General features: G+C 37.7%; 1 protein-coding gene and 1 pseudogene across 1 annotated transcript; both read left to right on the top strand.

Annotated features, from left to right (window-relative positions):
* Positions 1 to 3,778: 3,778 nt before the first annotated feature.
* Positions 3,779 to 4,753, top strand: LOC141299906 (olfactory receptor 4B13-like). Its single transcript, XM_073830268.1, has one exon. It carries the CDS (start codon positions 3,779 to 3,781, stop codon positions 4,751 to 4,753), a length of 975 nt encoding a protein of 324 aa, XP_073686369.1.
* Positions 4,754 to 6,019: 1,266 nt separating this feature from the next.
* Positions 6,020 to 9,146, top strand: LOC141298924 (olfactory receptor 6N2-like; annotated as a pseudogene).
* The last annotated feature ends 10,708 nt before the right edge of the window (positions 9,147 to 19,854 follow it).

Here is a 19,854-nt window from a genome sequence, read left to right as displayed (position 1 = left end):
TTGGGATCAGCATTTATAGATATTCTGAACTCAATTGGGGTTAGACAACACGTGTCAGGACCTACTCATTGCCGAAATCATACTTTAGATTTAATATTGTCACACGGAATTGATGTTAATGGCATTGAAATTCTGCATCAAAGTGATGATATCTCAGATCATTATCTAGTCTCGTGTATACTCCAGATAACTAAAACTGTAAAACTAACTTCTCGCTATAAGTACGGTAGAACCATTACTTCTACCACAAGAGACTGCTTTGTAAGTAACCTTCCTGATTTATCTGAATTCCTCAGCATATCCGATAGCTCAGGAAAACTTGATGATGCAACAGAAACTATTGACTCTCTTTTTTCTAGCACTTTAGATATAGTTGCTCCTCTGCGGTTAAGAAAAATTAAGGAAAACAGTCCGACGCCGTGGTATACTGAACACACTCGCGCACTGAAGAGAGCACGACGAAAAATGGAACGCAGCTGGAAGAAAACTAGAGGTTTTCCGTACAGCCTGGCGTGAATGTAACATATCCTATAGAAAAGCATTAAAAACTGCTAGATCAGATTATTTTTCATCTTTCTTAAAAGAAAACAAACATAACTCTACGTATTTATTCAATACAGTGGCTAAATTAACGAAGAATAAAGCACCAACAGGTGCTGAATTTTCCCAACAGCACAGCAGTAATGACTTCATGAACTATTTTACTACCAAGATAGATACTATTAGAGATAAAATTGTAACTATGCAGCCATCCGCTACAGTATCGCATCAGATATGCTATAAATCTCCTGAGGAAAAATTCCATGCATTTTCAACTATAGGAGAGGAAGAGTTGTACAAACTTATTAAATCATTGAAACCGACAACATGTATGTTAGACCCTATTCCATCTAAGCTACTAAAAGAGGTGCTTCCAGAAGTCATAGATCCTCTTCTGAATATTATTAATTCGTCACTATCGTTAGGATATGTCCCCAAAACTTTCAAACTGGCTGTTATTAAGCCTCTAATTAAAAAACTTCAACTTGATCCCAATGAATTAAACAATTACAGACCAATTTCAAATCTCCCTTTTCTATCAAAGATACTAGAAAAGGTAGTGTCCTCACAATTGTGTTCTTTCTTAGAGAAAAATGGTATCTGTGAGGATTTCCAGTCAGGTTTTAGACCGTATCATAGCACTGAGACTGCTCTTATTAAAGTTACAAATGATCTTCTCCTGTCATCCGATCGTGGATGCATCTCTCTATTAGTACTACTGGATCTTAGTGCTGCGTTTGATACTATTGACCACAATATTCTTTTAAATAGACTTGAAAATTATGTTGGCATTAGTGGTACTGCACTGGCTTGGTTTGAATCGTACTTATCTGACCGGCATCAATTCGTAGCAGTGAATGACGAGGTATCATATCAATCACAAGTGCAGTATGGAGTACCTCAAGGCTCAGTACTAGGGCCATTACTTTTTACACTTTATATGTTACCCTTGGGAGATATCATCAGGAAACATGGTGTTAGCTTTCACTGTTATGCTGATGATACGCAGCTCTATATTTCTTCACGGCCTGGCGAAACATACCAATTTGAAAAACTAATAGAATGCATAGTTGAAATAAAAAATTGGATGGCAAGAAGTTTTTTGCTGCTAAATTCTGAAAAAACAGAGGTGTTAATTATTGGACCTAAAACCTCTGCATGTAATAACCTAAAACACAGTCTATTACTCAATGACTGCTCTGTCAATTCGTCGTTATCAGTCAGGAACCTAGGTGTGGTATTCGATAGCAATCTTTCCTTCGAAAGCCACATTTCTAGCATTTGCAAAACCGCATTTTTTCATCTAAAAAATATATCGAAATTACGACCTATGCTCACGATGTCAAATGCAGAAACGTTAATCCATGCGTTCATGACCTCAAGGATAGATTATTGTAATGCTTTATTGGGTGGTTGTTCTGCACGCTTAATAAACAAACTCCAGCTGGTCCAAAATGCAGCAGCTAGAGTTCTTACTAGAACCAGAAAGTATGACCATATTAGCCCGGTTCTGTCAGCACTGCACTGGCTCCCTATTAAACATCGTATAGATTTCAAAATCTTGCTAATAACTTATAAAGCCCTCAATGGTTTAGCTCCTCAGTACTTGAGCGAGCTCTTATCATATTATAGTCCCTCACGTCCGCTGCGTTCTCAAAATTCCGGCAATTTGATAGTACCTAGAATATCAAAATCAACTGCGGGCGGCAGATCTTTTTTACATTTAGTGCCCAAACTCTGGAACAATCTACCTAACACTGTTCGGGAGGCAGACACACTCTGTCAGTTTAAATCTAGATTAAAGACCCATCTCTTTAACCTGGCCTACACTTAATACATTTCATAATCCAACCGGTCAACTGGAACCAGGGACACTTCCTATAACACCTGATGTACTCGTTGCATCAGAAGAAGAATGGCATCTACGCTAATATTAGTATCTTTCCTTCTTATTCCGAGGTCACCGTAGCCACCTGTATCCAGATCAGACGGTCACTGCTGCTCTAGGTTTGGACTGGATCCGGGGGACTGCAGTGACCATCTGATCTGGATACGGACTGGATCTGGTGGCTATGGTGACCTGGGAATAAGAAACAAACAGACTAATATTAATGTAGATGCAAAAGTTCCAAGTTGCCACAAAATCAGATTGGAGAGGACTCATCTGGTTTTTGCTGTCTTGCGACGATGGCCGCCAAGGTGATGAGGTCTTCACTGATGATCTGTCTTTGATGTGGTCTCTGCTGACATTCAGGGCTGTAGAGGATATCTCTGGGTGCTGATGGGTACGGACTAGATCAGCAGTGGTACAGTGGGTGAGTCTTTTCTCTGTGCACTCGCTCTCCACTGTCTCATCCATTGTTGCATGCATGGTTGCTGGCTCTCACACCTTGTCAGACATTCAAAGAAAATAGCTTACTTCTATGTTGCAAAAAAAAAACAGATATATGCGGTATGCCTATATATGAATATATTACATAGCTTTCCACTATATATGGTTCTGATTTACTATTATTTACTATTGTCCAGCAACACTGTACTTATCTGGAGCTTGGAGTGGAGTGATATACAATTTGTTAGAGGTATGTGGAAGACCATAGCAAATATTTTGCCAACAGAAAAAATAAATAAATAAACATAGTTTCCAATATTTTTTAAAAGAGGAAAAATATAGAAAATAGATTAGAGCAGAAGAGATAAATGTTACATTTAAAGAAACAAATTGCAGGTTAATTCATATTTTTTGATATGCATTTCTATAACTGAAAAATGTTTTTGTCTTAACCACAGTTGCTATGAAACCATGACACATGCGTCACACGATAATATAAAAGGCATAACACACATAATCACACATACAAGTCTCTTAAACAGGATCAGAGGAACGTCTTCAATTGTTTATTATATGCAATTCTAATCTACTCTGTTTGGAATTCAAATGTTTTTAAAGCCAAAAAGGGGGAAAACAGTTTTACAAAATATTTGTATTTTATTTATTGTTAAGAATGAATGAAACTCTTTTTGTACTTCTGTTAAAATTATACTTTAATCTTTACAGTTTTCATCATCTGGCTGTTACAGACACTGCTTGCATACTTATGCCATTTTCCTTCATAGGAGCTTTTTTTCTTTGTATTTGTGAGTATGTTGAAGCTCTAAATGACTTCATCTGTTCATCTGTACTAACTGTATTCTTTTAAATACTTGTACCTTTTTATTAGGAAGTAACTAACTGACAATGGCAAATTACACTATGAACAATGTAGACACCTTTATAATCACTGGATTTGATCATCTGCAGAACCAAAAGCTCCTCGGATTCCTCATCTTAATAACCTACATGCTCATATTGTTTATGAATGGCATTAATCTGTGTATCATCTCAACTAACAGACATTTACACAAACCAATGTACATATTAATCTGTAATCTAGCTGTTGTTGACATAATGTTCTCTTCTAGCAGCAGTACAACTATGATCTCAGTGCTGCTGGCTGAGATTAAAACGGTTTCATACTACTCTTGTCTCTCAAGGACATTCTGTGCTCATCTTGGTGATATTACAGAGAGCCTGGCTCTGACATTAATGGCACTGGACCGACTTATTGCGATCAGACTTCCTTTAAGATACCAAAGCATTGTAACAAATTCACGAATCCTTCTGTTAATTTTTCTAACCTGGCTTGCTGGTTTTGCTATTATAGGTTATTTGATATCAGTAGTAGCCAATGTCCCATACTGTCAGCCTGTCATCAGATATGTGTACTGTAATTATGCTTCTTTGATCAGAGCTGCTTGTGTTGATCCTGAACCATATTTTGTCATAAGTACAACGATAAGTGTGGGACCAGTATTTGGACTGTTTCCGTTTATTCTGTGTACCTATGCTGTTATGGCATATAGTGTGTCTAAACTCTCCAACAACTCAAGCAAAAAGCAACTGATCAACACTTGCTTGAGTCACATCATTGTCCTGTTCAGTTATTTTGTACCAAAGCTGTTCTCTGTTTTTCTAACTCGATTAATAGTCGGGATGAGTTTGACAGACCGAAATACAATTTTTATTGTACCCACTATGGTTTCTCCCCTCATAAACCCAGCTGTTTATTGCACCAGAACTAAAGAAATCAGGAAACAATTAGCAAATGTATTTCTACGCAAAAAAATAGTACCAAATCATTTAAAGTCATTTTCAAAAGCTTCATCATCATAATTCAGATGCTTGTTTTAATAATGTGTTTTTGTGATGCTCCTGTTCATGTTAGAGACTACAACCCAAAGCACAGACACGCTGATGTTGAATTGTTTGTTTTCAAATAAAGCAAAAGAAAATAGATAAAATATTTGGATATCTGTTTGTTTTAAAAAATGACAGTATTGGCAGAAATTTGAAATTTAAAAATACTTTCTATGCATTAACAAATAGTCTACCAGTTAAACAAAACTGTTTGTAGATGTATTGAGTATTTCATCTTTGCATGTGTAGCTTGAACCATACTATGTATGTGAAGCATTAATAATATTAATTATTATTATTATAATAAACATAAAATTAAGTCTGATGTCCCTCAGCCCCTACAACAATACCAGTTCTATTAAAACATTTGTGCACTGGGATGCATCTAAAGCACTCAGCTACTGGATGTAATGTAATAATGTAGACCTTTTGTAAGGTGATAGTATTGGAACTAGTATTTTGGCATCATATTATTTTATCATCATAATAAAATATTTTCACTGTGTACTGCACATTGTTACTCTGATTTGATATTTACCTATAGCAACTAATAAATCCAAAGACTTGCACATTTAATAAAAAATACCTTACACTCACATTGCAAAATAAGGTAAATATATACAGTAGGCCTATGTAAATATATTACATGGCTCTCTGGAATACTATATGTGACCCTGGACCACAAAACCAGTCATAAGGTAAAATTTTACAAACCTGAGATGTATACATCATATGAAAGATCAATAAATAAGCTTTCTATTGATATATGGTTTGTTAGGATAGGACAGTATTTGGTCGAGATACATCTATTTGAAAATCTGGAATCTGAGGGTGCAAAAAAATCAAAATACTGAGAAAATCACCTTTAAAGTTGTCCAAATTAAGTTCTTAACAATGCATATTACTAATCAAAAATTAGATTTTGATATATTTATAGTAGGAATTTTACACAAAATCTTCATGGAACATGATCTTTACTCAATTTGCTAATGATTTTTGGCATAAAAGAAAAATCAATAATTTTGACCCATACTATGTATTTTTGGCTATTGCTACAAATATACCCCAGTGACTTAAGACTGATTTTGTGGTCCAGGGTCACATATATGGTTCTAATTGATCAGTTGTGGCATTTAGCATTATTTACTATCGCCCGCAGTAACACTGTACTTGTTTGAAGCTTGGAGTCGAGTGATGTACAATGATAATAATTAGGGCTGGATACCGAAACATTGTGCTAATATGGCACAAGTATGTACCGGACTGAAACCGAACGCAGATTTCAGTGCCTCATTTCCGTGCAATTTTAAAAAGCCTGAGCTGTTGATTGTAATATTTGCCCTCTGGTGCTCCGAAATGGAAGTATTTTCAAGGCTAAGGGTGTGCACAAATAGTCTAATATTCGAACGTTTGATCTGTAATTATTATTTGAAGAACTAGATGCCCTGGGTTTATAAGTTGGTTGCATTTGATCACAAAATCTGAGCACTTTCTGACCCTCCATAGACAGCAAGGGTACTACCAGTCAAGGCACAGAATTGTTAAAATAGTTCATGCGACATTAGTAGTACAACCATAATTTTATGAAGCTACGAGAATACTTTTTACTTAGAAAGCTTTGATAATACAAAAGTAACACATCATTGTAGATTTCCTGAAACATCATAGAGTTCATAGAGCTGAGGTCAAAAGTTTACATACATAAAGTTTACATAAAGTTTACATGTTAATTATTTCACCAAAATAAGATGGATCGTACAAAATGCATGTTTTTATTATTATTATTATTTAGTACTGACCTGAATAAGATATTTCACATTAAAGATGTTTACATATAGTCCACAAGAGAAAATAATAGTTTAATTTATAAAAATGACCCTGTTTGAAAGTTTACATACACTTGATTAATACTAATACTAATACTAATACTTAATACTATGTTGTTAGCTGAAGGATCTGCAGCTGTTTTTTTTTTGTTTTGTTTTTTTTGTGATAGTTGATCATGAGTCCCTCGTTTGTCCTGAACAGTTAAACTGCCACTGTTATTCAGAAAAATCCTTCAGGTCCGACAAATTCTTTGGTTTTCCAGCATTTTTGTGTATTTGAACGCTTTCCAAGTATGATTGTATGATTTTAAGATCCATCTTTTAACACAGCGGGAGATAAACACGCCCCACCCACACCTTCCACATTCCCCCGGGAATGAGAACAGAGCCGTTGCGAATGTGTTGTTAATGCCACGAGAGGCGAACACACTCATGCAAGAAAGGAAACAGTCAAGACTCACCTCCCTCCTTTGCGAATGCATTGCGATGAGCATGTCAGTTCACTCTAGAGCTCGTAACAAACAAGCAAAGAATGCAAAGACTGTATTCCACTCCCTCGAGAGCGGATCCTTCTTAATCCTCACCATAGACACACAGCTCGTGAGCTGTATGAAAGCTGCAGGTATCAGAGCATTTACTTTTTAGTTTCTTGTGCAACAAACTCCCTTGGGAGCTGAAAGTGCTTGCTCCTCACCACACGTTATACGCGAGCCGTTACTTCCAAGCCTCTTCGGTGAGAGAATTCATGCACTCAGACAAAGAGTCAGTGAAGATGAAGTAGAGGATGATGTGTTTGTCCGGCGCCCATTTATACTATGCGGTCGCACCAGCAATGATGCACCGGCGGCAACGAGTCGCACCGGCCGTGACGTCATAGGCTGTCGCCGGACAATATTTGTAGTTTTTGGTATAATTAGCTTCAGACACAGGTCACAAAGATGATGTTCCCCAAAGCGACCTCTAGAGGACGCAGTGCGATGTTCCCTTAAAAAGGGAACAATAATGGTATGTGTGTTAGCTGAACACAGACACAGTGATAAAATTATGTATTGCTCCATCCTTTATCATGACTTCAAGTAATAAGAAAGACAGACATTCTATAATGCACAAAGTTTCTGTTTAAAAACATCTAAAATAAACTTTGTTAGTGGTATGAGGGAGACAATAGCAAATATTTTGCCAACAGAAAAAAATTAAGATCCACACTTTTTTAAAAGAAGAAAAATATAGAGAAATAAATTATAGCAGAAGTGAAAAATATCAAATTTACAGAAACAAATCACAGGTTAATTTATAATTGTTGGAGAAAAAAATTTCTTGTGCATTTCTATAATTAAAAAGACATTCTGTTTTTGTCTTGACTACAGTTGCTATTAAACCATCATGTATTTGACACACAATGAACATATAAAGGCATAACATCACACACAAGTCTCTTGAACAGGATTGGAGGAACATCTTTATATGCAACTGTAATCTACTCTGTTTGGAATTCAAATACTTTTAAAGCAACAAATGGGGTAAAAAAACAGTTTTACATAATATTTGTATTTTATTTATTCTTAAGAATGAATGAATCTGTTTTTGTACTTCTATTAAAACTATACTTCAATCATTACAGTTTTTATCATCTGGCTGTGACAGACACTGTTTGCATGTTCATGCCATTTTCCATCAGGAGCTTTTTTTCTGTGCATATGCGAGTACACTGAGGCTCTTAATAATTTTGTCTTTTTATCTGTACTAACTGTATTTTTTTAAGTACCTGTTCACACTGTGAACAACATAGACAGTTTTATCATCACTGGATTTGATCACCTCAGTGCTGCTGGCTGAGATTAAAATGGTCTCATACTACTCTTGTATCTCAAGGACATTTTTATATCAACTTGGTGATTTCGCAGAGTGCATGGCTCTGACATTAATGGCAATTGACCGACTTATTGCAATCAGGCCTCCATTGAGATACCACAACATTGTAACCAATTCACGAATGCTTCTTTTCATTTTTCTATCCTGGCTCGCTGGTTTCACTATTATGGCTTATGTGATTTCAACGGCAAACAATGTCCCATACTGTCAGCCTGTCACCAGATATGTGTTCTGTAATAATTCTTCCATGATGAGAGCTGCTTGTATTGATCCTGAACCATATTTTTTTATAACTGCAATAATAAGTATAGGGCCATTATGTGGACAGTTTCCCTTTATTCTGTACACATATGCTGTTATGGCATACAGTGTCTAAACTCTCCAACAACTCCAGCAAAAAGCAAATGATAAGCACCTGCTCTAGTCACCTCATTGTCTTGTTTAGTTTTTATGTACCTAAGGTGGTCTCTATTTTACTAACTCAAATAGGAGTTGTGCTAAGTTTAACAGACAGAAACGCTGTTTCTATTGTGGCCTCTCTAATTTCTCCCTTAACAAACCCCACTGTTTATTGCACCAGAACTAAAGAGATTAGGAAACGATTAGCAGATATATTTTTGCACAAAAAATTCATACCAAATAAGTCAGTTCCAATAGATTTATCATCTTAATTCTGATTGTGATGTTTCTTGTTTAAATCATGGCTAAAAGTCAAAGCATAGACATGCTGATGTTAAATTGTTTTTGTATTTTTTTTTAAATGACAGTATTGGCAGAAATGTAAAATGTTAAACAAAAACACTTTCTATGCATTGATGTATCGCCAGGCCAGCAGAGGGAGCCATTACTCACACTGACTGTTGCTGCTCCCTCTGCTGCCTCTATGGTTACTTCCTGTTTGGCAGCCATTTAAGCATGGCCATGCCGAACAGGCCCTCACGAAGTATTGTTTTGCTGTGCGGACTCTACTAAGCGTTTCTCCTATTTCATTACCCTGTTTTGATATTTTTCCATGGTATGGTTTTGTTTCATGGTCATAGTTTTGTTTCATAGTTCTAGTTCTAGTTCTAGTCACAGTCTTAGTCATAGTTTTGCCTTGTTTCATTGTCTTGTTTATTTTGCTACTTTGGATTGCTCACTTGGATTCTGATCCACACCTGTATTCCTGGATTACGCTTTTGTCTTGCGCTGGATGTTACTGTTTGCTGGTGTTTTGACCCTGCCTGTCTTGACTACGATCTGTTAAATAAAGCAAGCGTTTGGATCTTACACGCTGTTGTTGAGTCCTCGTTACAGAAATACTTCGCCTACCAAAGGTCCAGCGGCTTGCAATACACAGATCACCATTGGTGTCTCGAAACACCAAGCCATCATGAGTACAGAAACCAAGCTAATCAGTCTTCGTCAAGGAAATCATCCCATTAAGCACTATGTGGGGGACTTTCTTCAACTGGCACATCATACTACCTTTGATGAGGTATATCTTATGATATTTTTCAGAGGGGGACTTTCTGAACCAATTTATTCCCTCATGCCATTTCCCGAGTCTACTTGGACTACTTGGAGCAATATATCGACTTTACATTGTTGCTGGCTGGGTCACATTTTACTGTAGGGGTTGTGGATGAGGAGCCCCACAATCCCACAGCACCCCTCACACATCACCCTGTTCAAGTCACGTCTGCCAAGCCTGCCGCTCCAGGGCCTGCTCACGCCAAGCCTGCCGCTCCAGGGCCTGCTCACGCCAAGCCTGCCACTCCAGGGCCTGCTCACGTCATGCCTGCTGTCCCAAAGCCTGTTCACAAGATGGTCGCCTTTCCAGAGTCTGCTCACAAGATTGCCACCTTTCCAGAGCCACTACACAAGATGGCCGCCACGCCAGAGCCTGTCGCCAAGATGGCCGCCGTCCCAAAGCCTGTTCACCAGATGGCTGCCAAAATGGCCGCTACATCCACGCATCATCATGTCAACCCTGTTTCAAGATGGTTGGCCTCCAGCATAGAGGACCCACCACTGCTGTCGGCGCGAGCAGCTGGTCTCTCTAAACTCACGTCAACCCAGCCAGCCCCCGCTAGCGTCATGTCAACCAAACCAGCACCACCTTGTGCCACTTCATTCAAGCTACAGCCTGTTCACGTCATGTCTGCTGTTCCTGCAAAGTCAAGTCACGTTACAGCTGCTGTTCCTGCCAAGCCAAGTCAAGTCACAGCTGTTTCCCCAAAGCCAAGTCAAGTCACAGCTGTTTCCCCAAAGCCAAGTCAAGCCGCAGCTGTTTCCCCAAAGCCAAGTCAAGCCGCAGCTGTTTCCCCAAAGCCAAGTCAAGCCGCAGCTGTTTCCCCAAAGCCAAGTCAAGTCGCAGCTGTTTCCCCAAAGCCAAGTCAAGTCGCAGCTGTTCCCTCAAAGCCAAGTCAAGTCACAGCTGTTCCCTCAAAGCCAAGTCAAGTCACAGCTGCTCCCTCAAAGCCAAGTCAAGTCATAGCCATCCCTTCAAAGCCAAGTCAAGTCCCAGCCATCCCTTCAAAGCCAAGTCAAGTCACAACCGTTCCTCTGACATCAAGCCAAGTGATGCCTGATCCTCCGGTGTCAAGTCAAGTCAGGGCTACACTTTCTGTGCCAAGACAAGATACAGCTGTTCTTCATGAATCAAGCCAAGATACAGCTGTTGTTCTCCATATGTCAAGCCATGATACAAATAGCCTACCTGTGTATTGTGTATTTTATCTTTATATGCGAAGCTTGAACTTACTGTGTTTGTGAAGCATGAATACTATTAATAAACATAATAAACTTTCTGTTGTCCCTCAGCCCCAACAATATCATCAATTACTAATTCTATTAAAACGTGTGCACTGAGATCTAAAGCACGTCTCTGCTCAGCTAATAATGGATAATTAAGAGGACACTTTTGCAAGGTGAATGCATTGTAGTTCTGTCCCATTCAGTATTGGAGAGCTACTGAAGAAAAAAAAATTGTAGCTAAGCTATAATCTTCTCTACAATACTATTCTACAGCTATCCACCTTATTTGTAACATTTTTAACAAGAGTGTGAGTTCCAAGACTTCCAATTCCAGTTATTTTTCTTATACAACAAATGTTTAGTTTCACACTTAAATATAAAGTTGCTTTATTGGCATCAATGGTTCTAGGATGAACCTTAACCCTTGTGCGACCTTATGGAAATTTTTGTCCATTGCAGTTTTGTTTTTTGTTATAAGTGTGCCTGTGTTAATGCCAACTGCATACATTTTGGCTCAGGTGTTTATTTTTATTGAAATTTTAATATTGCACCCTCATTTCCTTTAAAAAAATTATTTTACCCTCCGTACAAAAAATACTCGACAAGGACAAAAATGTCCACATTGAAACCCATTAAAACATAAAAAATATAAATGCCTCAAAATTAATGTTGTTGTTCTTAACTGACTCACCCAAAAAGCTAATAAGCAAAGAAAAAAAAATCTGCTTAGCATTTAGTATATGGAAATTAACTACTATTTTTCATTTTTTCATAAAAAAAAACACCTGTGGCATTATGTAAACAAACCAGCATTTAAAGGGTTACAATTCTGAAAATTAATAAATGTTTGGTATCTATGGACAGAACAGATGCTGGTTAAAAAAAAATCAACATCAGTGAAAGTGGAAAAGAAAATTAATAAATCATATTTTTATGACAGTTTTTGGATATGGGCATTTTTGTCCATTTTGCACCTATGTGTAACTTTCTTTTGAACGCAAGGTTTAAACATCCATGGAACCTTTCAAAAGCAGAAAAGTTTCTTTACAGCCAAAAAAGAAAGGTTCTTCTACGGAGTCACTGCAAAAACAATATTTGGAACCTTTATTTTTAAGGGTGTGTGTCGCTGAATATTGCAAACTGGTATTTTGTTATATTATATATATCATTATATCATATATATCTGTACCTTGTTAGTCCTGCAGTTATTTACCTATAGTGGCTAATGAATCAAAAAGTCTCACACATTCAGTGAAAACAACTTATTTTCACAATGCGAAATAAGGTAGATACATACAGTAGGTCATTATGTTAATTTATACTACCGAGCCGCTGAAGGCTTGAATCTGATTGGCTGATGAACGTTCTAATGGTGTGCATTATTTTCAGGGAACGCACAGAAAACGTAGTTCCAGGCAGCACTTGACCGCAGTACGTCTATATCACTTTGCTTCACGATTTCAGTTATTTCAAAAGGTCCTTACAGCCCAAAACGGCTAATTAACCAAAACCAACAATGACACTGGCCAAACAAATAAATACAGTAAACAACAGGATAAAAACAGATTATTTACGTGTTTTTGCAACAATATTACATTTTATTATGTACAGAAAGCACATACTCTATTTCTCCCACTCTCCATCACAGACGCACACACATTCAGTATGCACACGCGTTAGCATATGCGCTAATGTTGTTAGTGCTGCTCTGACAATTAACAACTTAAAAACTACATGACATTTCTCAAGCGAGGTAACAACAGTGTGGTCTTGAAGAAAATGAACTTAAAGTTTCACTATTAGTAGAGACGATGCTGCCGATCAATTCTGAGAGACGCATAGACTTGAGAGAGGTAATTCACGAGCTTAATCTCTCTCTCCCTCTCTCTTTGTGTCTGTCTACCTGTCTAAACTTCATTATTAACTGCATAAGTTTGCTATCAACAGCTCAAGTGGCGTTACTAGGTCTAAAATGACGTTTTGGAATTAGTAATGAAGGGGTTGAATAGCTGCGTAAGAAATTAATCCTACTCACAATAGCGCTTTAAGGACAAAAACCAGACGAATGTCTTGAAATATATCATCCGATCAATGTCTTGAGGTGTGGTAACCGTAGTATAAGTGGAATAATTGAGCTCTTGAATTCTATGAAAATAATGCACACTCAAGGTGTAATGGCAATTCTTATTTTCTAAGATTTCAATGGCCCGTTGTCAATTATTCCTTACTTATACAACAGTTCATTCTGGTCCTTGAATCTGACTGGCTGATAGGAGTGCGATATGTCATTTTATAAATATTACAGTTTTTGTGTTACAGAATGTAGTTTAGGGAGGATTTCAGGTGAGAATGTACTAGTTTCTAGTTCAAATATGCAGCTTGTTAATAAAGACCGTCTATTTGAAAATTTGCGTCAACGTTTTTGGACACGTGAGGTTCTGCACACATGAATAGGCATTAGAGCACCTCCTCTCGACCAGATCTTCTAGAATTTACCGCTGCCTCTAATGTCTCTTTAGTGGTTAAACATAAGATATAATTTGTTTTGGGTAAATCTAACAGGCAGTCTTTAGTCTCATTAAAGGGGTCCTATTATGCTTTTTCACTTTTTGAATTTGAAGTTACAAATCTCAAAGTCCTGCCCTGCTGCTGCCGCACCGTTGAGAGAAACACGCTAAGCCACTTTGTAAAAGAGCATAATAGGACCCCTTTAAACTATTATTTGTTCCAGAGAAAACAGTTTTGACAAAATCTCATCATGTTTATGTAAATTCAATGGTGTATATCAAAGCGCTGTCTTATACGTTTGATTAAACTGCCTAGCAACTTTTATGATGGCTGTTGTTGTTGTTGTTTATTAAATATTACTATTCAATCAGTAATAATTTATATAAATATTAGTATTTAGAAGTGTTTAGTATTGAGAAACAGTGCATGTTTACTACATTTTTAATACAGTAATACAATAAGTTTTCAATGAAGCAACTCAACATTCCTTCGTTGCTAGTTCTAAAGTGATGTTTTCAAATTAGTAATGGAGGCTTGGGCTCAGCTCTTTAACTGTCAATCTGAGATTTGAATCCCTGGTGGAAGGAAGTAGTTCTGCATAAAAGAGGGTTTTTAAAGATACTCCGCTGTTGTTTCTTATGTATTTACACACTTGTGGCGTCAAACTGTTGTTTAAACACAATATCACTTTTTTTTTTTTTTTTTTAAGATTTAATTTTACCATTTTTCGCCTTTATTGTGATAGGGCAGATCAGAAATCACAGGAAGAAAAGGTCCTCAAGTCAGGATTCGAACACGGGACGCACGGAGCGCAATTATGGCAATTATTACTAGTTATGGCATTTTGTTGTATTTATTGGCTTGGTCAGTGTCTTTATGGGTTTTGGTTCTTTTGCTGTTGTAGGCTGTAAGCACCTTTGAAATAGCTGAAATGGCTCATTGATATGACCAAGATGGCGGCGCGTACACATCGCGATGCTCAGTGTCTCTCCAGTTTCTGCAATTCTGCAGTATTTTTCTTGCTCATCTGGGGTCTGTTCGTGCAAAACAGTAGTGCCTTTACATACAATCAACAGGAGCTTCTGGATATTGGTTTGGCCGGGCGAAAGTGCTCGAAGGTAGCGTCGAGACCGTAAACCAGTGGCTCTCAACCTTTTTTAGGCCAGTGCCCCCCTACCCATTATTCAGGTCCCTCACCGCCCCCCATCAAATAAATCATAGTCTAATTGTCCTCACTGAATAGTAAAGTTGATTATTATTAGTATTTTGTGTTTATAATAAGAACTGTTATTATATTTATAGTAATTCAAATGTATGGGGTCATTACAATTTTTACGAAATTAATTCAAGGATGCATTGAATTGATAAAAAAAAGACAGTGATGTACTTTTTTACAGTAAATTATAAAAAAAAGTAATAACATTCATTTACAGAGTTTTTAAGCAAATTGGTGATTTTCATTGCTACAGCTTCAGTGTTGTTGTGATGCTACTAAATAAAAGACTAAATAAAAATTCCTGTTTAGAACATATCCAAAAGGACATTTTTACATAAGTGATTTTAGTTTGTTCTTCCATTTCTGGAACTCTTGAACACCCTTTCTACTGTTGTGATATGTTTGGATATTTTCAATTAGCTTTCAGTAAAAAAAAAATATTTATCCCTTGGAAAATACCCTCCTTTTTGAGAATATATTGAATTCCCTTTTTTCTAAGATAGTGGACATGGTTAATTTTGTGGGTAATACCACATTTACACATGCAAATGGAAGAAATGTAAACTCTACTTTACTATATTTCACAATTTTTAGATTATTTCAAAGTTTGCTTACAAATACCTTAAAGAAAACTAAGTACAACACTAAAAGTTGGGACGTTTTGTAAAATGATAAAATCTATGATTTGTTAATTCTATTTAACTTTTATTTAATTGACAACATTACAAAGAAAAGATTTCCAAAGTTTTCACTGACCAACTTACATGTATTTTATAAAATATAAACAATTTTTTTTTAAGTCACAAAATTGCAACACACTCCAAAACAACTGGGACAGAAGAAAAATAAAAGTGAAAAGGTTATAGAATAAGCTAAACTGTTTTGAAACAGTTCACAGCAGACAGGTGAATTGGTAATAGGTGAGGGGACCATCTTTGGGTATAAAAGGAGCTTCTCAATCTTTGCAAGCAAAGCTAGATCGTGGCTCAAAATGTGTTTATATTAACAAAAATAAGTTGGCCAGTGTAAACATTGGAATCTGTTTCTTTGTACTTCAGTCAATTAAATAAATGTTAAAGAGAACAAATTACATATTCTTGATTTTATGGCATTCATCATGATTTCTGAAAGATCATGTGACACTGAAAGCTAGAGTAATGAAGTTTAGCATTAGAGGAAAACACATTTAAAAATATATTCAATTAAAAAGCTTTTTTAATGGTATTTTTTCAAATAGATTTTTTAAACAAACAAATGCAACCTTTTTTTATTCATCCATTAAAAAATCTTATTTGCCTTTTTTAATAGTAATGTATATTTTATTTATAATATATAGGCCTATTTTAAAAGTATGTAACCTAAATATAACATCTAAACAACAATCTAAACCCAAATATAACACAGCCCACATTAGCCCATGCATAATTTTATTTCAAATATGAGTCCGAATCTTTCGTCCGAATTTTTTGCACGTTAAAAAATAAATACCGGGTTGATTTTTTTTGCGTTTTTCGCTTCTGTAGCAAGCATTTTGAGAGGTGTTTTGACAGTTCAGAGCCACCGTACAAGCAAACGCCAAAATCCAGAATTGCATCTGTCAAGTTCATTCACTATTTTACCCGCAGCACAAAGCACTGTAAAGGTCCTTGTACGCTGAGTTCGCAAAAATTAGTGGTCTTCTTTAATATGTGGCTCCAGTAATGCTAGCAAAGCATCAAAGATTACTTTCATCCTGAATTAAACTTTGAATCACCCGGGATAATCCCGCAGTTTATTAATAAAGAGGTGCGCCTTAAAAGTGTTCCCTCATTCCTCTATATCTGTTTCTCTTTTTAAGAAGAGAGTAGACAACAACATTGTTCTATTTCGTGTTGTTTTGGGGGGGGTTTTCGCAACGGATGAATTAATACGCATCAGACTTTCTGTGCGTGACGAATTTTTAGGATTACGAATACGAACAAACGCACACGAAAATTTCGGACTCAGTGTGCAATGACCTTAACACTGCTACACTGGCCGCGAACGGCGCAACAAGTTGCGTTAAAACACATAGATCCCGTTATAATCAGTCATTCAGTAACTGAGCACGAGCGCTACAGTAAACGCATTCCGCGCGCAAAATAGATTGACAAATTTGACAAATAGATACAGAAAGTGCGCTTTGATGCATCCAGTGTAGAAATGGCATGAGGATGTGGCAGACCATTTTCTTCTGCAAGTTTCAGCTCAAACATATTCAGTTTAAACTCGTCTTAACCAAACGCCCCCCAAAACACCTCAGCGCCCCCCTTTCAAAATTATTGCTTTCAGCGCCCCCCGATGCTCTCCCAATGCCCCCTGGGGGGCGGTACTGCCCCCGTTGAGAAACACTGCCGTAAACAAAGACAGCTAAGTTAAAACTAACACCACACCGGCTCTCATTACCCAGCATTTTCCTCACCATTGTATGGTCGCTGGTGAACAAATTGGACAAAATTCCACTCCACATCAACCACAGCAAGAGACTTTTGAACTGCAATGTCATGATCTTTACGGAAACATAGCTTAACAGCAGTATCCCAGACAATGCTATTGCTCTAGCTGAGCACCACACATTCCCGGGCAGACAGAACGGCGGACGACTCCGGTAAGATCAGAGGCGGAGGATTGTGCATTTATATTAACAAAGCTTGGTGCACGAACTCTGTGATTATTGGGAGACACTGCTCAGCTAACCTAGAGTTTCTCATGGTTAAGTACAGACCATTTTATCTGCCACGGTAGTTCACCTTCATTATAACTGCTGCTTACATTCCTCTTGATGCTGATGCCAAGCTTGCTATGAACGAACTTCATGCGGCCATCAGCAAACAACAAACTGCTTACCCGGAGGCTGCATTTATTGTTGCGGAGAATTTTAATCACTCTAACTTAAAGGCAGTGTTCCCCAAATTTCACCAAAATGTTTTCTGTCACACCAGAGGAGACAAAACTTTAGACGATGTATACACAAACATGGCTGAAGCCTACACTGTGACCCCCCTCCCCCACTTGGGACAATCAGACCCCCTTTCATTGTTCCTCATCCCCAAATACTAACCCCTCATCAACCGTGTGAAGCCATCAAAGTGTGGCCAGCGGTGGTAGACATCACACTCCAGGACAGGTTTCTACACACGGACTGGAGTATGTTTGCTTCTCAGGCCACCTATGGCTCTCACACGGACATAGACAGCTACACCTCCTCTGTTCTGGATTACATCACCACTACCATAGACAGTGTTACAACCCAGAAGCAGATCACCATATACCCAAATCAGAAGCCATGGATGAACAAGGAGGTCTGTCTCCTGCTGAAGGCAATGCAACAGTACCTTCAGATCAGGTGATGCACAGGCCAACAGCACTTCCAGGGCTAATCTGAAGAGGGGCATCAAAAAGGCCAAGCACTGCTACAAACTAAAGCTAGAGGAGCACTTTTTAAACTCTGACCCTCGACGCATGTGGCAGGGGCAGGGGCATTCAAGCATTCAGGCAATCAGCGATTACAAACCCAGCCATGCCACCCCTACAGCTACTAATGTCTTCTTCCTGAACAAGCTTAATGACTTTGAGAGAGACAATAAAGAAACTGCCACCAAGATCGCTCCCTCAAACGACCACTTACCCATCACACTAACCTCCTCTGACGTCCACACCGCACTGAGCCAGATCAACACGCGCAAGGCTGCTAGACCAGACCGTATCCCTGGGCACGAACTGAGGGCATGTGCAGAGCAGCTTGCTGGGGTATTCACAGACATTTTTCTAACATGTCCCTTGCCCAAGCAGTTGTACCAAAATGTTTTAAATCTACCTCCATTGTGCCAGTGCTGAAACACTCTAGCCCAACATGCCTGAATGACTACCGCCCTGTCACACTCACACCCATCATTATGAAGTGCTTTGAGCGGCTGGTCCTCTCACTCCTCAAGAACTCTCTGCTTACTGGACCCACACCAGTTTGCATACCGTGGCAATAGGAGCACAGAGTATGCAGTCTCCATAGCTCTGCACTCTGTACTCACACACCTGGACAATACAAACATCTATGCACGAATGCTGTTTGTTGATTTTAGCTCGGCATTCAATACGGTCCTACCCTCTAAGTTAATCACCAAACTTAGGGACCAGGACGTTAACACCTTACTTTGCAACTGGGTTATGTGTAATGACAATAAAGTTGAATCTAATATAATCTAATCTAATCTAAAATCATTTCGTGAAGTGATTCAGAAGTGTAATGCAGTCAAGACCTGCCTGGAACTATGGTCCTTTAGCCACATTTCCTGAAAAATAATTGCATTTTATGCTGATTTGATGTACTATTGGAATTCTTTCATTCAACAAATCTTTAATGTGGTAAACTCATAAGAAAACATTAGAATGGAGAAATAACTGACTATGCATTTCTATAATTGGAAAGAGATTTCAATGTTTTTTGTCTTAACCACAGTTGCTATGAAACCATGACGTATGTCACAGAATGAAAATATAAAAGGCATAACATCACACACAAGTCTCTTGAACAAGAGGAACATCTTGGATGGTTTGTTTAATGTAATTATAATCTGCTCTGTTTGGTATTTAAATATTTTTAAAGCCACAAAGAGAAAAAAAAACTAAAAGATTGTTTTAATTATTTTATTTTGTTTATTTATGAGAATGAATGAAACTCTTTTTGTACTTCTGTTGAAACTATACTTCAGTCTTTACAGTTTTCGTCATCTGGCTGTTACAGACACTGTTTGCATCTTTCTGCCATTTTCCTTCATAGGAGCATTTTTTCTGTGCCTATGTGAGTACGTTGAGGCTCTAAGTGACTTAATCTTTTCATCTGTACTAACTGTATTCTTCTAAATACTTGTTGCTGGATGTTAGGAAGTGAGTGACTGAAA

The sequence above is a fragment of the Garra rufa genome, chromosome 23 (assembly GCF_049309525.1).
Source record: "Garra rufa chromosome 23, GarRuf1.0, whole genome shotgun sequence".
Lineage (NCBI taxonomy): Eukaryota > Metazoa > Chordata > Actinopteri > Cypriniformes > Cyprinidae > Garra > Garra rufa.
Note: the sequence above shows the minus strand (reverse complement) of the source record. Positions and strands in the feature narration are given on the sequence as shown.